General features: G+C 44.5%; 1 protein-coding gene across 1 annotated transcript in view; it reads right to left on the reverse strand.

The window, feature by feature from the left end:
* The window catches only part of LOC100443363 (uncharacterized), a 61,014-nt gene that overhangs the window by 31,685 nt on the left and 10,911 nt on the right, over nt 1–18,418 (reverse strand). The window contains exon 3 of the mRNA XM_002830089.4: nt 9,481–10,219. Within this exon, the coding sequence (XP_002830135.1) occupies nt 10,204–10,219 (16 nt within the window). The 3' untranslated portion in view covers nt 9,481–10,203. The remainder of the gene's footprint in view (nt 1–9,480; nt 10,220–18,418) is intronic.

Raw genomic sequence — 18,418 nt, forward strand, 5'->3', positions numbered from 1 at the left:
GGCACTCAATGGAGCCTCACATTGGCATACACCTGTGTGGTCACCACTCAGATCACACTATAGAACATTTCCAGCACCCATAGGGCTCAAGGAGATCATTTTAATAGGCTGTTTGTGGGGGATGTGGAGCAAGCCAGAGTTAGAATTGGAATAAAAACATTGAAGGCCTTGTGGATTACTGGTTCTTTGTCCATGCTACAAAGGCCACTGTGCAGTGATCACAGAGCAGGCATTGGTTAAGGGATTCCAACATCCCGGTAACCTTAAAAGAGCACGTTACTAATAAGCACACGGTTTCCACGACAACGCCGTACACCATCGCTAGCGCGGAAAGTCTTGTCATAATGATCACGACAATCATTATGATCCCTCGGATTTGGATCACCCCGCCCCCACCCCCAGTTCCAAGCACTTCACACAAATGAGCCCAGCCATGGGGCTTGTCTGTTAATTAAAGGCCCCGAAGTGAAAACAACAAAAATCCCCACGACAGTGTCAGGAACAATGGTTCCCTAACAGATGTCATCTCAGCATTCTTGATTCATGTGCTGGCTCCATGTCGCCTCCCATTAGCTATGCAGATTTATAACAAAGATTTATAATCAGGCCTCTAATATGTAAATCTGCATCTATGTTGCATTCCCCCATGATTTGTCTTGTCTCTGTCTAACTTACACCAAGCCCCATTATTCTTTGTTCCCAGGGCTCCCCTCATCCTTCATCACCTTTGACATGAAGTGTGCCTTCTGAAAATGTGCATCTGTCTCACTCTTAAATCCCAGTTACACCTGGTGAGCTCCTACAGGCCTGTCCTCAGGTTTGGGAAATCAGAAAGGGCTTTCTGGTTATTGGTAAGATCCATGCTCTCTCTGGACTTGAAGAAGGAGCACTGGAGTGAGAGTCTCACTGGGGGTGTGAGGATGGTCCCAGCTCTGCTAACCAGTCACTGGAGGGGGGCTGTGGCCTCCCCCAAAGAGTTTTCTCTTTGGTAGAGAAAATGATGCTGAAAGATGATAATGTCTTCTGTCCTTTCAGGAGCTGACACATAATACCTGCTCTGTACCTGTCAGTCAACTAATCAACAAGGCCTCAGTTGACTCATCCCAAAATGGGGGTGATGGTTTCTGCCCTGATGAATAGAGGGAGGTCATGCGATAAGACACAGGGACAGTGTCTGACCCAAAGTTGTTGCATAGTCAGGGTTAACGCCCTCCCCTCCCATATTCCTCCAATCTTTGATGAACATTTACTAAGCCGCTGTTGTGTGCCCTGCACTGGGCTAGCGGCAAGAGATTCAGCAGTGATTAAGCAAAGTTGGTACTTCCTGGGGCTCACTTTCTAACAAGGGAGACCAGTCACCTACAAATGAACAATGGTCTCCAGGTTGCAGGCGCTTGCTAGTGCTGTGAAGGAAAATACAGGGTGAGGGATGCAAGTGACAGGGGCAGGGAGGCTGTCACTCAGAGAGGGCACAAAGACTCTCTGGCAGGTGACATTCAACCAGAGATGTGCAGCAGGTAAGCCTGTGGGTGTCTGGGCAAGGGAGTGAGGGAAATAGCCTCCCAGGAAGAGGGAACAGCAAATGCAAAGGCCTCGAGAAGGATTTGTGGCTGTTTGTGTACAGAAGAGTAAGGAGCTAAGGCAACAGGTAAGAGCAGAGGGTGGGAATCAGGGTGCAGAAGTGGAAGAGACCAGATGGTGGAAGGCATCCTGCACCTTGCACCATCCTGGTTTACACTGTCACCCTGTGTGACTGTGGAGCTGCTTTTACTCTCAAAGTATCCTGGTTTGGATAATGTATAGTATTGATGCCTCACTTATGGGCCATGGATGTTGACTTTTGACCCATGGCAAGATGGGAGCCACTGGAGGATTTTCAGCACAGGAGGGGCATCTGACCCAGATTTAAAGGGACTGTGCTGGCCGTTGTATAAAGAGCAGGCTGCAGGGAGCACGAGGGAATATTCTGCGTCCCTGTCAGCGAATGGCACTCTCCAAAGTGAACATGAGAGACGGAGGTACCAGGAGTGACATGGGAGCTTTTCTTTCTTGAGATCAAAGCCCCAGTCACAGTGTTCTCTCCTTAATACACAGCCACAGGCATCAGGACTCTCAGACACTGCCAGTGGTAGTGGTGGATGGCATTTAAGAAACTAGTCTGCAGAAGCCAGGCTGGAGCCCTCCTCTCCCCACTCCCGTCTCAGCCTTGAAAAATGTAGCCTCATAGTCTGAGCTTTTGGGGAGAAAAATCTCTGAATTGGGGCTTGCTTTACGTAAAGGACAGATCATTGGAAAGTGTATAAATCAAAGTTTGGCAAATCGAATTGTATTTTAATCCACTGGGGAATGTTGCTATTCAAGGTCCTCACTGATTTTACAGATTGCAACAGTATCTCTTGTCCATTTAGGAACATTGGTAAAACCCAGAAATGCATCAAGAAGGTTCCCATGAAATTGATCAACAGTCAGAGGTTCAGATAAGATCATTTACGGAGCCCCTGCCCTGGCCAAGGCACAGTGAGGATTAACGCATTAATGGGGATAAATTGGAGATGAGCGCATGACCTCTGTGCTCAAGGAGTTTGCAGTTCAGCAGGAAAGACCTCGCATAGCAAATAACTATGGAAAATAAAAAGAGTTACTTTGGGAAGACTGAACAGCAAAGGTTGATGCAGGTGTCAGGGGCAGAGACCTGGCCTGGCAAGGGCTGAGGATTCCTGAGGAGGTGACTGAGACCTGCGGAGGGGCAGGACAGAGCTGGTGTGAGTGGGGGTGAGCGCAGGGAGGGCTTTGGTGGCTGGGCAGAGACACAGCAGGGAGCTTGATCACACAAGACCCCTAGGCCGTCGTCATGATGTGTGGACTTTGTCTCAGGAACAAAAGAAGGATGTGCAGAAGTTCAAGAGAAGTGGCATGGTCAGGTGTGTCGAATAAGGGTTTTCTAGAACAAGCTGAGGTATACATATTTATACATACGTCTCCAACAAAGAAAACAAATGTCACCCTTGATCTCACCTCTCAGAGTTAGCTACAATTAATATTTTAACATATATTCTCCCAGAGTGGTTCCTCGGTGTGTCTCCCAACACTGGATGATATGCCTTTCTTGTTTAACATTATAATGTCTTAAGCATTTTTATGCATTCATTATAAGTGTCAATTATAAATCTGCATAATCATAATAGTTTACAAACTGGATATACCACAGTTTACTTCAGCGTTTCCTAATGCACATGATGGTTTGCCTAGAATGTTCCAAGGTTGTGCCTTTCCTCTGGTGTCATTATTAATAGCACCTCATTCACTTTTGGAAGAGTTCTGGATGAAAAATTATATGGTCACCCTTCCTATGCAATAAACATTTGAGTAGCTTTCATTGTTATTATTATTATTATTGCATCATAAATAACCCTGTGATAAATATATTTCAGCTTGAAAACCAAATCATCACGTCATTGCTCCAAAGACTCTTAGAATTCTTGTCGTGTTTCTTAAACTTCAGACATCCACATGCAATCTGTCACAGCCGACACTATCTTTTAACATTTTTCTTTAATTCGACTTACTTTTTTAAAACCATGAATGAGCTGATTTAAGAAGGAAGCTTAATGTTATTACCATGAATGGAAAACCAGTATTATATTCCATTAATAGAAGTGGCATAACAATGAATTCAAGCAACAATTCAAGGAACAATACCATGAGGAACCAGCTCTAAGCCGAAGTCTGGTAGGGACAGGACAAAAGGAAGCTTTGCAAGCATTAGAGGGGTGTTAAAGACTTACTAGTCTCAAATGGAGCCTTTCTCTTTAGTAGAATTGGAAAGCTTTAAAGAGCATTGAAAACTTCCTCCCTCTGGGGTCCCAGGTGGCAGGTCTGGACCCAACATCACCCGAGGGAGTTGTATGTGTTAACAGCTAAGGTAGCCTCAGATCAGGACAGCCTTTATGCAGCACGGTAATGAGCTCGGAATTTACTCCTGCATTTTAAGCATAAGAGTGGCACAGTTATACACCCTTACCACATAACAAAAGCTGCCCAGGCACCAAGCCCTGGGCTATCAATTGATGCATCGAGTCACTCTCTAGGAGATGAGACAGGAATAAGCAAAGAAAACCCCACTGTAAGTGTATATACGTTAAGGGCTGTAAGAGCTTTAATTTTTTTTAAAAAAATTAATAGGCCAGGCACGGTGGCTCACACCTGTAATCCCAGCACTTTGGGAGGCTGAGGTGGGCAGATCACTTGAGGTCAGGAGTTCGAAACCAGCCTGGCCAACATGGTGAAACCCCATCCCTACTAAAAGTACAAAAATTTATCCAGGTGTGGTGGTGGGCGCCTGTAATCCCAGCTACTCGGGAGGCTGAGGCAGGAGAATTGCTTGAATCCAAGAGGCGGAGGTTGGAGTGAGTTGAGATCGTGCCACTGCACTCCAGCCTGGGTGACAAGAGTGAGACTCTGTCTCAAAAAATAAAATAAAATAAAATAATAAAATAAAATAAAATAAAAGACTCCATTTTTTTTTTTTCCGAGAATGAATCTCACTCTGTCATTCAGTCTAGAGTGCAGTGGCGTGATCTTGGCTCACTGCAATCTCCTCCTCCCAGGTTCAAGAGATTCTTCTACCTCAGCCTCCCAAGTAGTTGGGATTATAGGCGCAAGCTGTCTGGCTAATTTTGTATTTTTAGTAGAGACGGGGTTTCACCATGTTGGCCAGGCTGGTCTCGAACTCCTGACTTCAGGTGATCAACCCACCTCAGTTTCCCAAAGTGCTCACAGGCATGAGCCACTGCACCCGGCCCATTTTTTAGTTTTGTGTTTACAGAAAACTCGAATGAAAGCTCAGCGAATCCCCATACATCTCTTCACCTCCCCCCAACACCTGCAGTTTTCCTTGTTATTAACATCTTGCATTACTGTGAAACATTTGTTACAACTGATGAGCCAATATTGATGCACTGTTATTGGAGTTCACTCTTTGTACCGTATATTCTATGGGTTTTGAGAAAAACCCGTAATGACATGTATCTACCATTACAGTAACACAGAGAATAATATTAAAATACTAGTCCCACTAATATATAATATATAAATATGCTTTTATATATAATATGTAATATAATATATAAATAAAAGTCCCACTGTCCTAAAAATTCTCTATGTTTTGCCTATTCATCCCTCCTTCTCAAATCCTTGGAAACCACTGATCTTTGTACTGTCGTAGTTTTGCCTTTTCCATGATGTCTTATAGCTGGAGTCACGCAGTGTGTAGCATTTTCAGATTGACTTCTTTCACTTAGCAATATGCATTTAAGTTCCTCCATGTCTTTTTGTGGCTTGATAGCTCATTTCTTTTTAGCGCTGAATAATATTCTGTTGAGGGACATTGCACAGTTCATCCATTCACCTACTGAAGGACATCTTGGTTGCTTCCAAGTTTGGGCAATTATGAAGAATGCTGCTATAAACATTCATGTGCGGGTTTTTGTGTGGACATAAGTTTTCAGCTAAGAACTATTTATTAAAGTTATAATTTCATTGTGTTGCTTTTATTACTTTTGATGGGATTGGCTGCTCTTCTGATGATATAGTCAGGGAAAACTCTGGGGAGATGACATTTAAAATAAGACCTAGCTGGGTGCCGTGGCTCATGCCTGTAATCTCAACACTTTGGGAGGCCGATGTGGGCGGATCACGATGTCAGGAGATCAAGACCATCCTGGCTAACACGGTGAAACCCCATCTCTACTAAAAGTACAAAAAATTAGCTGGGCGTGGTGGTAGCAGGCTCCCAGCTACTTGGGAGGCTGAGGCAGAACTGTTTGAACCCGGGAGGCAGAGGTTGCAGCGAGCCGAGATTGCGCTGCTGCACTCCAGCCTGGGTGGCAGAGCGAGACTCTGTCTCAAAATAAATAAATAAATAAAATAAAATAAAATAAAACAAGACCTGAAGAATGGGGAAGGAGCAGCCATGAAAGAGCTGAGGGGAGGGCATCCCAGGCAGAGAGAAGAGCAAGAGCAAGGGCCCAGAGGTGGGAGCACTGCTGGCCCAAGGACCCTCAGAAGGTCAGTGAGGCTGGTGAGGACTGTAGGAGGTGAGAGCAGAGCAGGCCCTAAGGCCACAGTGAGCATCTAAGATTTTGTTGCCAATGTTCCAGGAAGCCATTGGGGGCCTTGGCAGGAGTGAGGGGGCTGAGAACTGCAAGGTGTTTGTAGACAGAGTCTCAGAGACCTCCCAACAACCCTGTTAGGTTGGTAAACTCTCTCCATCTTGCAGATAAGAAAACAGAGGCTTGGAGCAGAAGAAGGCTCTCATTCTGTATCTAACTTGACTTGAGGGATGTTACAGCTCAGAGCCCAGAAAGGGAGAGATGCAGAATCCAAAAGGAAGCCTCTAAGTATCTATCTGAGTTGCAGCCTGAGCAGACAGCAAGGGCAAGAAACAGCTTCAGAATTCAATTAAGCAATAAGGAGATTAGCAAAGGAAGCCAGCTTTGACCTCCTAGGCAGGAGGAGGGCAAGGCGGGGAGTGTCGGGGGATGGTGGGGGGAGGTGGAGGGAACTCTGGTCTCAGATCAGACAGAAGAATTAGGTAATGGTATGGCCAGAATCTAATTGCCCACAAGATACCCACCTCTTTAGAGGAAATGGAGTCCTTTGTTGTCATAGCAACCGATTAAAAAAAAAGGGCTCAGCACATCCATCAGCAGCAAGAGAGAATCACCCTGGCCACTGAGGTATCACATCAAAGCAAAAATCTCTGGTCCAGAGGTGCATGTGTGCATCAGGATTCCGTTCACCCAAGACCCAAAACCATCATGCCCTAAACAAGATCAAAGTTTCTTTCTCATGAAAAAGTCAGAGGTGGGCAGCCCAGGGCTGGATTTTATTTAGCTTTCACTGCATCAACAAACCACCCTAAAACTTAGTGGCTGAAAACAACAATTTACACTTCATATTTTGCACATTGGTGAACTTCCCCTGTGGGTTTCTCCTGGGCTCCCTCCTGAAACTGCAGGCAACTGGAAGGTGGCCTGGGCAGAAGGGTCCTACGTGGGCTCACTCCAGTGCCGGCAGCTGGTGCTCCTGGCTGGAGACCCTCATCTTCTGGGAGGCTAGGCTGGCTTTCTCACATGGGAGTGTCAGGCCCCAAAAGTCACCCAATGCCAATTTTGCCACATGGAGGTGGGAGCACAGTGCTGGGTTGATTCAGGGACACATCCAATTCAAGGGAGGGAAACAGACTTCATCTCTTGATGGGAAGAGGGCAAAGTCACATTGCTAAGAAGCACTGGGATGGGAGGGATCTTCCCAAACAATCTCTCACAGGTTGAAGTGGATGTTCTGTTCATGAAGTTGTCAGAATCCCAAGATTCTTCTATAGCCCATCACACCACCAGCCCTAAAGGGGGACCCTGGACCTCTAGGTCCAAGACAGTGACTGGAATCCAACCACTACACCTGCGTTAGGCTGTTCTTGCATTGCTACAAAGAAATACCTGATACTGGGTAATTTATAAAGAAAGCAGTTTAACTGGCTTATGGTTCTGCAGGCCGTACAGGAAGCATAGTGCTGGCATCTGCTCAGCTTCTAGGGAGGCCTCGGGAAGCTTACAATCATGGTGGAACGTGAAGGAGGAGCAGGCACATCGCACAGTGAAAGCAGGAGCAAGAGAGAGAGAGACGGGGGTCGAGGGAGGTGCCACACACACTTTTCAACAACCAAATCTCCTGTGAACTCAGAGCAAGAGCTCGCTCACCACCAAGGGGATGGCCCAAGACACTCACGAGGGATCCGCCCTTATGATCCAAACACCTCCCACCAGGCCCCATCTCCAACACTGGGGATTACAACTCAACATGAAATGTGGACAGGGGCAAATATCCAAACCATATCAACATCTATGGTCCAGGTGGCAAGATGGAGGAACGAATAAAAAAGAGGGAGAAAGGACATACGCACCAGGTGTCTTTTCTGGAAGTTGCTACATAACATTTCTGCTTATCTCACTGGCCAGATCTGAGTCACATGGCCACACTTAGATGCAAGGAGGCTGGGAAACGCCATCTTTATTCTAGGTGACCAATTGGCCCATTTAGAGTCTGAGGTTCTATTTCTAAGGAGGCAGGAGAGCACGGATATTGGGGATCCAGCAGTTTCTGCCACAATATGAAACCTTTGCCCCTGAGGTAGTACAATCTACTGAAAGACGTCACTCCAATTACCTTAAAATAGAGAACTTTTTCATCACTGGGCAGATATCTTTTAAACCCACAAAGGTTTAGAAGTCAAACCCATATTATTGTGTAGTTGGTATTTAAAGTATTCATAACATTGAAGAGGATTTTTTTGCATATTAGAGTATGAACAAATTAGCCTTGTGACTCCTATTTAAAATATGTAATTGAGTTTAGACTTGTGATTCTTCCGTTGAGAAGCACACGAATCTTTTTATACTAAATTTATAAATGACTCCAGAATGTATAAGAGATCTTGAGATTCACTGTTGTATAAGTTTTTAAATTAGATTTTCCAAAGTGGTTTAAGTACTTTGGAAAGTTTTGCTTGTCAGGTCAGGCAATGAAAGTGTTTAAAAAAGGAAATTGAATATGTTAAATTAGTAAGTCCTGTGTAAAATGTTGAAGATAATTTAATTAACCAAGTTTGCAAATGGTACAAATCATTTAACCGAGTATGAGTCGATTGACCATTAATCAAAAGCCCCTTGAAACTGACTGCATAGAAATCGAATAATAAGTTTTGTAAATTGAACTTAAAGGCTTAAGAATGACTAGGGTTTTTTTTTAAGCTACTATATTACATTGAATATTAAGTAACAAGTACTTGCAAGAAACCTTTTCTGCATCCAAAAAATCCCTTCCACACTGACATTCCCGAATTCACTCAAGAGCTAAGTTGGGGTTTTGGGGTAACCCCCAAAGTCCTTGCTTGTCTGCTAACCACACGGTAACTGCCAGTCTGGGTAGGGAACATTAAGGGTATGGAATCGGCAGGACAAGGCACCTGACTGGATTGGGAGAGAGAAAGAGGAAAAGTGTCGAGAATGAGCTTGGTGCAGTTTGGGCACAGGTGAGTATGCAGAGAGCACCAGCAGGCCTTGGGAACTCCTAAAGGATCCCCACCATATCATCTCATCATCTCTCTCATCTCAACCTCCCAAGGTTACACATTGATCTTCACTGGAGATTTTCTTTTGGAGAAGGAGGTCCTAGCACACTCTCATGAAAGAGTTGGGGCTGACACTGAGGAGCCCTGGGGAGCCCTGGAAGAGAGGGTGTCTCTGAGAGCTACCTCCATGCTCTCTGCCTAAGGGACGGATCCTCAACATAACCACAATCTGAAAACAATCATTGCTGACATTTGGGGGTATGCTATGGGAGCCACATCTAGGCCCCTGATTCTGGCTGTCATACCCCTCCCCACTCCAGATCTGGGGGCGCAAAAGACCAGTCACTCACCTCGTGGTAGTGCAGCTCCCATTCCAGAGCTCCCCTAGGAGCAGGCTGAAGCTAGTGCACAGCTGAGACCACTTTCTTGCTTGGCAACATGCTGCAGAATGCTCTGCTGGCTGCCCGGGAAACTGGTCTGAGGGTCAGGCTCCCTCCTTCACCCTCAGCTTCCTTCCCTTCTTGGACAGCCACCTCTGCAGGCCCTCAGTGTTTGTGGAGTGAATAACTTGGGTTACATAAAGCCCTGGCACATAGTAGGCCCTCAGTGCAGTCCCCACTGACTTCCCAGAGGTCCAGAGTTTTCACAGAGATCCTGGGACGTCTCACAGAACATCTTGTTCCTCGGTAGTGACCTTGCTCTAGCCTTCAGGGCTGCACCTGGACTTCAGGGAGTCTTAATGGGGCAGGAGACCCCTGGCCTCGCCTTCTGGGCAGGTGCGCGAAGATGATGCATGCACAAGAGGTGGCGGCCGCGAGGCGGGTGGGCGGCAGCGGCATGTCTCTGATCTGGGAGCGCCCCCTCGTGGCGAGATGAGCAATGCACGTTGAGGGACGATTTCCCCACCGTCCAGGTGGTCTTAACGGTTCAAACTCAAGGAGACAAAAAGAAAGGCGCTCAGGGGATCATCTAATATAAACGGGCGGTCGTTAGCATTAAGATGAGAAGTCTTGGTGCTTCCTATTAAAATATGTTGTTCGGCAGTGCGGTCTTTCCTCTTAGCCTGCAAATGATTAGGCAATTTCCACACTGCAAAGAAAGGGAAACACGGTTTGCCCCAGCTCTCATCGGAACCAGTGGAGAGTGAGCTTGGATAGTGGCGTTCAGAAATTTAAACCTCACTCGAGTAGAAAGCACTTTTGCTTCCTCCACCCATCCCATGTTTTCTCCGTTTAAAATTAAAAACGAAGATAAAAACAGGCCCGAAGTATTTTGTCTACCTAGCTCTGCCTGAAGCTCTGGGGGAAATTTTCAATGATGATGATGATGATAAAAGCAAAAATAGTAAACTATAAATGTTGAGAGCTCTCAACTAAGGTTGGAACGTCTGAGAGGAAGAGCTTTTCATGAGCCTAGAACTCTTAAAGAAAACGTTATTCGTGGCACTCGCTGAAGGTGGTGAGGCCGATTCAAGGTCCCCTGGCGATAGATACAGGGATCGCTACAATAGGGTCTCATAGTGGGGAGAGAGATGGCACTCAGTTCTGACTCCAACAGGGACAAGTGAGAATTTATAACCAAGGAGCAGGGCAGGGGTCCATGGATGGAAAATTACTAAGAGGAAACCTCAGGGATTTTCTGGCTAAACTAACGTGATAGGATTATTGCTGAAGGCAGGCCAAGCTGATCAGATATCCACAGTGGTCGGATACCAAGAGTGGGGATTTTTGCTAAACTGATTTAGCAGGATTCTTGCTCCAGCTGGAGTCTACAAGGACAGAGAGGCCGCCTAGTCAAGTGGAGGACTCAGAGGAGACAGACTAGTTTGTGTCAAAGGAGAGAGTCTTTGTCTCCTTTGACCAAACCCCGGGAAGTGCTATGGGTGAAATTCAGCTGCTCAGATGTGCAAATGAGAAAGTGTGCTTCTGTGAGAGAAGAGACATAGTATGGGCTTTATAATTTTAAAAAACTCAGGAGGGATTTCAGGTAGTACAAAAAGAATGGGGGGACTGGAGTGAATGAACACTTGTTGAGCCCTTATTTTTGCCATGCGGCTCTTATTATTGTGTCAGAGACATTGAAACAGGAGTGACTCCATCTTGAATAGGGGCTGGGTAAAATAAGGCTGAGACCTACTGGGCTGCATTCCCAGGAGGTCAGACAATCTTAGTCACAGGATGAGATAGGAGGTTGGCAGGACTAATATCACAAGATACAGGTCACAAAGACCCTGCTGATAAAACAGGATGTGGTTAAAAAAACAAAACAAAACAAAACAAAAACGAGCCAAAACCCACTGAAACCAAGATGGTGATGAAAGTGACCTCTGGTCATCCTCACTGCTCATTATACACTAAGTATAATGCATTAGCATGCTAAAAGACACTCCCACCAGCACCCGTGACAATTTACAAATGTTATGGTAACGTCGGGAAGTTACCCTATATGGTCTAAAGCAGGGAGGAACCCTCAGTTCTGGAAATTGCCCACCCCTTTCCTGGATCACTCATGAATAATCCACCCCTTGTTTAGCACGTAATCAAGAAATAACTGTTAAGTATACTCAGTTGAGCAACCCACGCCACTGCTCTGTGTGTGCTTTACTTTCCTAATAAACTCACTTCCACTTTATGAACTTCCCCTGAATTCTTTCCTGTGTGAGGTCCAAGAACCCCCTCTTGAGGTCTAGATCAGGACCCCTTTCTGGTAACAATTACATCTTTACCTTAGCCTTGACAAATAAAGGCAATTTTTCCATTTTACAGACAGAGAAACAGGCTCAGAGAAGAAAGGGCCTGAGCTCAAAGTAACATCATTGAAAAGCAAAGGGCTAGGATTAGAAACCAGGCTCCTAATATAAACCTCAGTGTTTGCCACAGCACTGGGTCAGTGGGTCTACTGACACTCATTCATCCATTGATTTATTCATCAAATGTTTATTGAATACCTACTATGCACCAGATACAGTTATAAGCACTGGGGATACAGCCACGTCCACAACTGGCTGAAGAAATTAGGGCTACAAATATTGCTGGGTGGGGAGGCTCAGATGACCAGTGATATTTCTTTACTAACTACTTTTGTTTATCAGCTCATTCACCAATCCATTTATTTTTTATTTTATTTTATGCAAAGAGTTTACTGACTTATTTATTCATCCATTCTCTCAGTCACTTATTTTCTTATTTACTTATTCATCCATCCACTCAAACATTGATTCACTTGCTCATTCATTCTTTTGATCATTTATTTATTTATTCACCTGCTCATTATTTGCTCATTCTCCTACTCCATCAATCATTTACTCATTCCTTCACTAATTCCTACTCTCATGTGTCTGTAAATCTCTCCAACCATCCATCCTTCCTTCCTCCTATACATCCATCAATCCCTCATAAATCCATCCATTCCCCTGTCCACCCATATCTCCGTCTTCTTTCTTTCCTTCCATTTCTCCCTCCTTCTTTTCTCCCTCCCTTCCTTTCTCTCCATCTATGGTTCCTCCAGTCACTCCTCCATCAATCTCTCCCTTCTTCCCTCTATCCACCCCTACATTGCCTGTCCATTCTTTCAGGCCTCATGCTGACCCTGAAAATTAAGAAATAATACAACCCATTTCAACCTCCAAGGCACTTACCATCTAGTAGTGGTGAGTGACAAGAAGAAAGGGCACCATATCACTGTGATTAGAAATGTGACAAGAAGCTAGGGGAGGGTGGCACAGAGGAACCCTAAGTCACCTGAGGGCTGGGAAATCCAGGCTGAGTCCTAAAGGAAAAGTTAGCCACATTGAGCAGGATGGAGGCAGTAGGAGTTTCAGGCAGAGGGAATCGCATATATACATGCTTGGAGGCAGAGTGGGCACAGCGTGATTGGGGACGGGCAAGTGTGGCTGGATCTTAGGAAGGGCAGGGAGGCAGTGGAGAGACCACACCCACTACTCTCCCAGGCATTGCTTCCTGAGATTCTTAGCTTTGTGTATTGTGAGGATGGCCACATTTGGTGCTCTGTCTACCCCAGTCCCCCTCTGACCTCCTTCATCAGCTTGAGAGGGCAGTCCCATATGATTGCAAGAAATCCAGGCTACCCATAGTGTTGTTGGTAACAGGGCTCACCTCTCCTCATCACTGTCAGAGCCTGCAGTGAAGAGAACACTGCCCCCCCACAGCCCTCCCCTTTGTCTGTGGTGATACCCTGGGCTGTGATACCCCCACAGAAACATCTTCTAGATCAGCTCCAGCACAGCCCTCCCCAGCTTCCACGCCTCCCCCGTGTCTGTTAGGTCTCCAGGCCCTGCCCCTTTCACCTTTTCATCACCTCCTCCTTGTCAGCTAGACAGATATTTACCTAACTCTGACCCCCATTATGCCAGCCTCTCCCTACCAGCCCTGTCTCTCACCTCTCTGCCTCTAGCGGCTTCCCCCTGACCCCACATGCCCATTCCTCTGCCTCCAGAGTAGCCTCCCTGAAGCTCCAATATCCTCATGCCACCCACCTGCATAAAATCCTTTAAAGACACTTTGTTCCAGGCCAGGGGGTCAAGTCCAAACTCCCTGGCCAGGCATTCAGATTCTTTATCATCTGGCACATGCTATTTCTCCAGGCTTGCCTGGCTCTTACCTCCTCACGTGTACTATCCATGCAGACCAGAGCCCCAGATATTCCCAACACATCCCACTTCTACTCACCTTTGCCATCTTGTAACTGTTGGACCTTTGCCTGTGGTGGCCTTCCCTGCCTTGTCCCCCGCGAAGACTCTTGCTCATCCTTCAAAACCTGGTTGGGTGCATCCATCAGACCTTGTCAAGATTGCTATTTTACCAGTCATCATACTTCATTGCATATCTGTCTTTCTCCCTTCACTAGACTGCAAGCCCCTGGGAGACACAAGCCTTTTCACAGTCTTCACTGCTTTCTCAGTGTCTAAAACAGTGCCTGACACACAGAAGGTACTCACTCAACAAGCGTTCTATGGACAAATGAATGAATGAACAAAATATCTCTATGGATGTCTGGGTTTAAATTAGACCAATAATGCTTCCTGGGTCCTCTGAGATTGTGTGTCCAGCCTGGCCACTTATCCTGCCACAGGAGAAGCTCTGCAAACATTGGACAAAGTCTCACATGACATCAAGTGGGGAAAACAATCTGGTTGCTTGGCATTTAGGGCTGGTTTCCAAGCGTTTGTCTTCACAGGGAGATCCTGTCTCTAATGCTGGCTGGCAGATCACTGTCCTGAGGGTGGGATGGGCTGCCCAGAGGTTACCCAGCTGCTAGGATTATGGTAGTCAGGTGAACTCTGGAATCAGAGCCAGTGATCTCGGGGAGAAGGTGGTGGTGAATGAAGACTCATTCACAGGTGCTAGCAGCTGCTTTCTGAGGTTAACTCAGTGCTGCTCTGCATTGACATTACCATAGCACACGCTGGGAAGTCTCCACTCTCTACTCCTGGCACAGAGCGTCCTGACTTCCATTTTGGCCCACAGAGAAGGGACCACATGTCTAAGAGGCAACAAAATGAGATGCTAGAGCACAGCTGCCAGGGCTGCCCACCCCCACCTCTGTCTAGGAGATGACCTTGGCAAGTTCCAATCTGATAATTTCTGCCTCTTTAATTTGGGTGTTTAGACCATTTACATTTAATGTGATAATTGATATGGTTGGGTTTAAATCCACCATGTTGCTATTTATTTTCTGTTTCTCCCATTTGTTATTTGTTTCTTTTTTGTTCTGCTTCTTTTTTAGATTAATATTTTTTATGATTCCATTTTATCTCTTTTGTTGGTGTATTAGCTATAATTCTTTGTCAATTTATTTTAGCGGTTGTTTTGGAGTTTATAATACACATCTCTAACATCACAGTCTGCTTTCAGATGATATTATACCACTTCACATATAGAATTGGAACCTTACAACATTATACTCCCGTTTCTCCCCTGTTGGCCTTTGTGTTATTGTTGTTATACATAGTATTGCTTCATATATTATAAGCTCCACAGTACACTGTTGTTATTTTTGCTTTAAATAGTCAAATTTGTTTCTAAAGTGATTTTTAAAGTAAGAGAAAAGAGGGGTTTTATTTGCCCATATTTGTCATTTCCAGTGCTCTTCATTCCTTTGTGTAGATTCAGACTCCCATCTGTTATCTTTTTCTTTTTTTTTTGCCTAAAGGACTTACCAACACTTTTTTTGTATACAGGTATGCTGGTGATGAATTTTTCCTGCCTTTGGATATCTGAAAACATCTTTAGTTTGATTTTTTTTTTTTTGAGACAGGTTCTCATTCTGTCACTCAGGCTGGAATGCAGTGGTGTGATCTTGGCTCACTACAGCCTCGATCTCCCCAGGCTCAGGTGATTCTCCCATCTCAGCCTCCTGAGTAGTTGGGACTACAGGCATGTGTCACCATGCTCGGCTAATTTGTGTGTGTGTGTGTGTGTTTTGTAGAGATGGGGTTTTGCCATGTTGCCCAGGCTTTCATTTTTAAAAAGACATGTTTGCTGGATGTAGAATTCTAGGTTGACTTTATTTTTCTCTGAGCGTTTTAAAGATGTTACTCTACTGTCTTCTTACTTGCATTGTTTCTTTTGAGAAATCTGATGCCGGCCTTATATTTGTTCATGTGTATATATAACCTGGGTTGTTTATTTTCTGGCTGCTTTTAAGATTTTTTGTTTATGTCTAGTTTTGAGTAATTTGATTGTAATGGCCCTTGGTGTCATTTTTTAAATGTTGTGAGAGTCTCAAGTATAATCTTGTAAGGCAAAGTGGTATAATATCAGTCGGAAGTAGAAGGTAGAGACTGTGATAAATTAATGTGCTTAGGGTTCATTGGGTTCCTTGGGTCTGTGAGTTTTGTTCACATCAAATTTGGCAAGTTTTCAACCATTATTTCTCCTTCAAGCTCTCTCATATATATATATTTGATCTCTCTATACACACATATATATACACATATGTATATATTTATCTGCTTATAAATATATCTATCTGCTTATATACATATCTATGTATGAGTGTGTGTGTATTGTGTGTATATATATTACACTAGAAGTTGTCCCACATTTCGCTGATGCTCTGTTCATTTTTTTTTCAGTCTTTTTCTTCTCTATGGTTCATTTTGGATAGTTTCTCTTGCTGTATATTTAAGTTCACTAATCTTTTTTATTCGAGTCTTTTTGCTGTCTTCCATGTCACAATTTAGTATACTCAGTCCTTCCTCTCGTTTCCTGAACCTATGAAATACAGCTATAATCATGGTTTTAATGTCTTTATTTATCATTTCTATCATTTGTGTCATTTCTGGGTCAGTTTCCAATGATTGAATTTTCTCCTCATTAATGGATTGAATTTCCTTGCTTCTTTGCATGCCTGGCAATTTTTTTTAATGGATACCAGACACTGAATTTACATCATCATGTACTAGGTTTTTTTGTGCATGTTTCTATAAATATGTTTGATTTTTTTTTCTGGGACACAGTCAAGTTCCTTGGAATTAGTTTAATCTTTGCTTTTAAACATTTTTAGATGGGACCATATCAATGTTTAGAGCAAATTTTGTCCAGCCACTAAGGCAAAAACCTTGTGACTTATCTGCCTAAAGCCCTGTGAGGTTTTTCACTCTGGCTCCTAAGAACAGAGACTATTCCCAGCCCTGTGTGGGCAACTGGGGTTGTTCCCTCTAATCTAATCAGGTGGTTCTTTGCTGGCCTCAGGTAGGTTTCACACATGCACGTGTTCATTAGTACTCAGAAGACAGGAGGGGCTCTCTGCTGATCGCCAGAGCTCACCTGTGCTCTTTTACCTGCTCCTCCCCACAAGCTCTCTTCTCAGTGATACTCTGCCCTGTGAACTCCAGATGCCTTGGCCTCTGGATTAATGTGTTTGCATTGCTACAACAAAAATACCCAACGCTGGGTAATTTATAAAGAACAGAAATTTATTTCTCATGGTTCTAGAGGCTGTGAAGTTCAAGATCAAGAAGCCAGTGTTGGTGTCTAGTGAGAGCTGTTCTCTGCTTCCAAGATGACGCCTTCAATGCTGTGTCCTCCAGAGGGGAGAAATGCTGTGTCCTTATATGGCAGAAGCAGAAGGGCAAAAGGATAGACTCCCTTCATGAAGCCCTTTTATAACAACATTAATCCATTCATGAGGGCAGAGTCCTCATGACTAAACACCTTCCAAAAGGCCCCATCTCCCAACACTATTGCATCAGGGGTTAAGTTTCAACATAAATTTAAATTTTTTTTTTTTTTGGAGATAAGGTTTTGCTCTGTTAACCAGGCTGGAGTGCAGCGGTATAATCATGGCTCATTGCAGCCTTAATCTCCTAGACTCAAGTGTTCCTCCCACCTCAGCCTCCTGAGTAGCTGGGACTACAGGTGTGCATCATCATGCCTGGCTAATTAAAAAAAATTTATTTTGTAGAGATGGGGTCTCACTACATTGTACAGGCTTATTTTGAATGCCTGCCTCAAGCAATCCTCCTGCCTTGGCCTCCCAAAGTGTTGGGATTAAGGGCGCGAGCCACTGCATCCAGCCTCAACATAAATTTTTACAGGGGACAAAAACATTCTAACCATAGCAGCCACCCAGCTCCATCTCTTCAACTCAGGAAGACCCCTGGGCTCTACCTGGACTCCCTGTCCTGTGCCGTGGCCTGAAAACTCTTTCCAGATAGCAAGCAGAGGCAATTGCTAGGCTCTCTTTGGTTTTCTCTCTCTCAGGGATCACGGTTCTGTGTTGCCTGATGTCCAATGTCTTGAAAACTGTTGATTCACATATTTTCCCCAGATTTTTTTGTTTCAGCTAAGAGGATAAACCCATTCTCTGTTACTCTACCTTGACCAGAAGGAGAAGTCAGTGAATGAGCCCAGATATCTTCTAAAGGAACCAATATATTTCCAGGTGTTTCAGTTGGGCAACCAGGATGGAGAACTATTGATCTAAGCCATCCTAATTCCTCTACTAAATTTGTTTTTTTAAAAATACTCGATGCACCAAACAAGACCTTCTGTATGCTATATTTGGCCCTTGGGCTGCAATTGTGAGATTCCTGTAAACAGGTAAGGCTTCCTGTTTCCAGGTATTTTTTACCTGTTATTTTAACTAGTTTAAGCCTAAAAATAGATAGTCTTTGCATATTACTGCCCAAAGCTAGGAGTTGAAAGAAACAGGATTTGAACCCAGGTCCTCTATGACTTCAAAATACCATCATTTCTTTCATGAGATTCCTACCCCATTGTTCTCATTTGCACTGTTATATTTCACATTATTTTGTGTGTATTC

This window comes from Pongo abelii, chromosome 21, assembly GCF_028885655.2.
Source record: "Pongo abelii isolate AG06213 chromosome 21, NHGRI_mPonAbe1-v2.0_pri, whole genome shotgun sequence".
In the NCBI taxonomy this organism is placed as follows: domain Eukaryota; kingdom Metazoa; phylum Chordata; class Mammalia; order Primates; family Hominidae; genus Pongo; species Pongo abelii.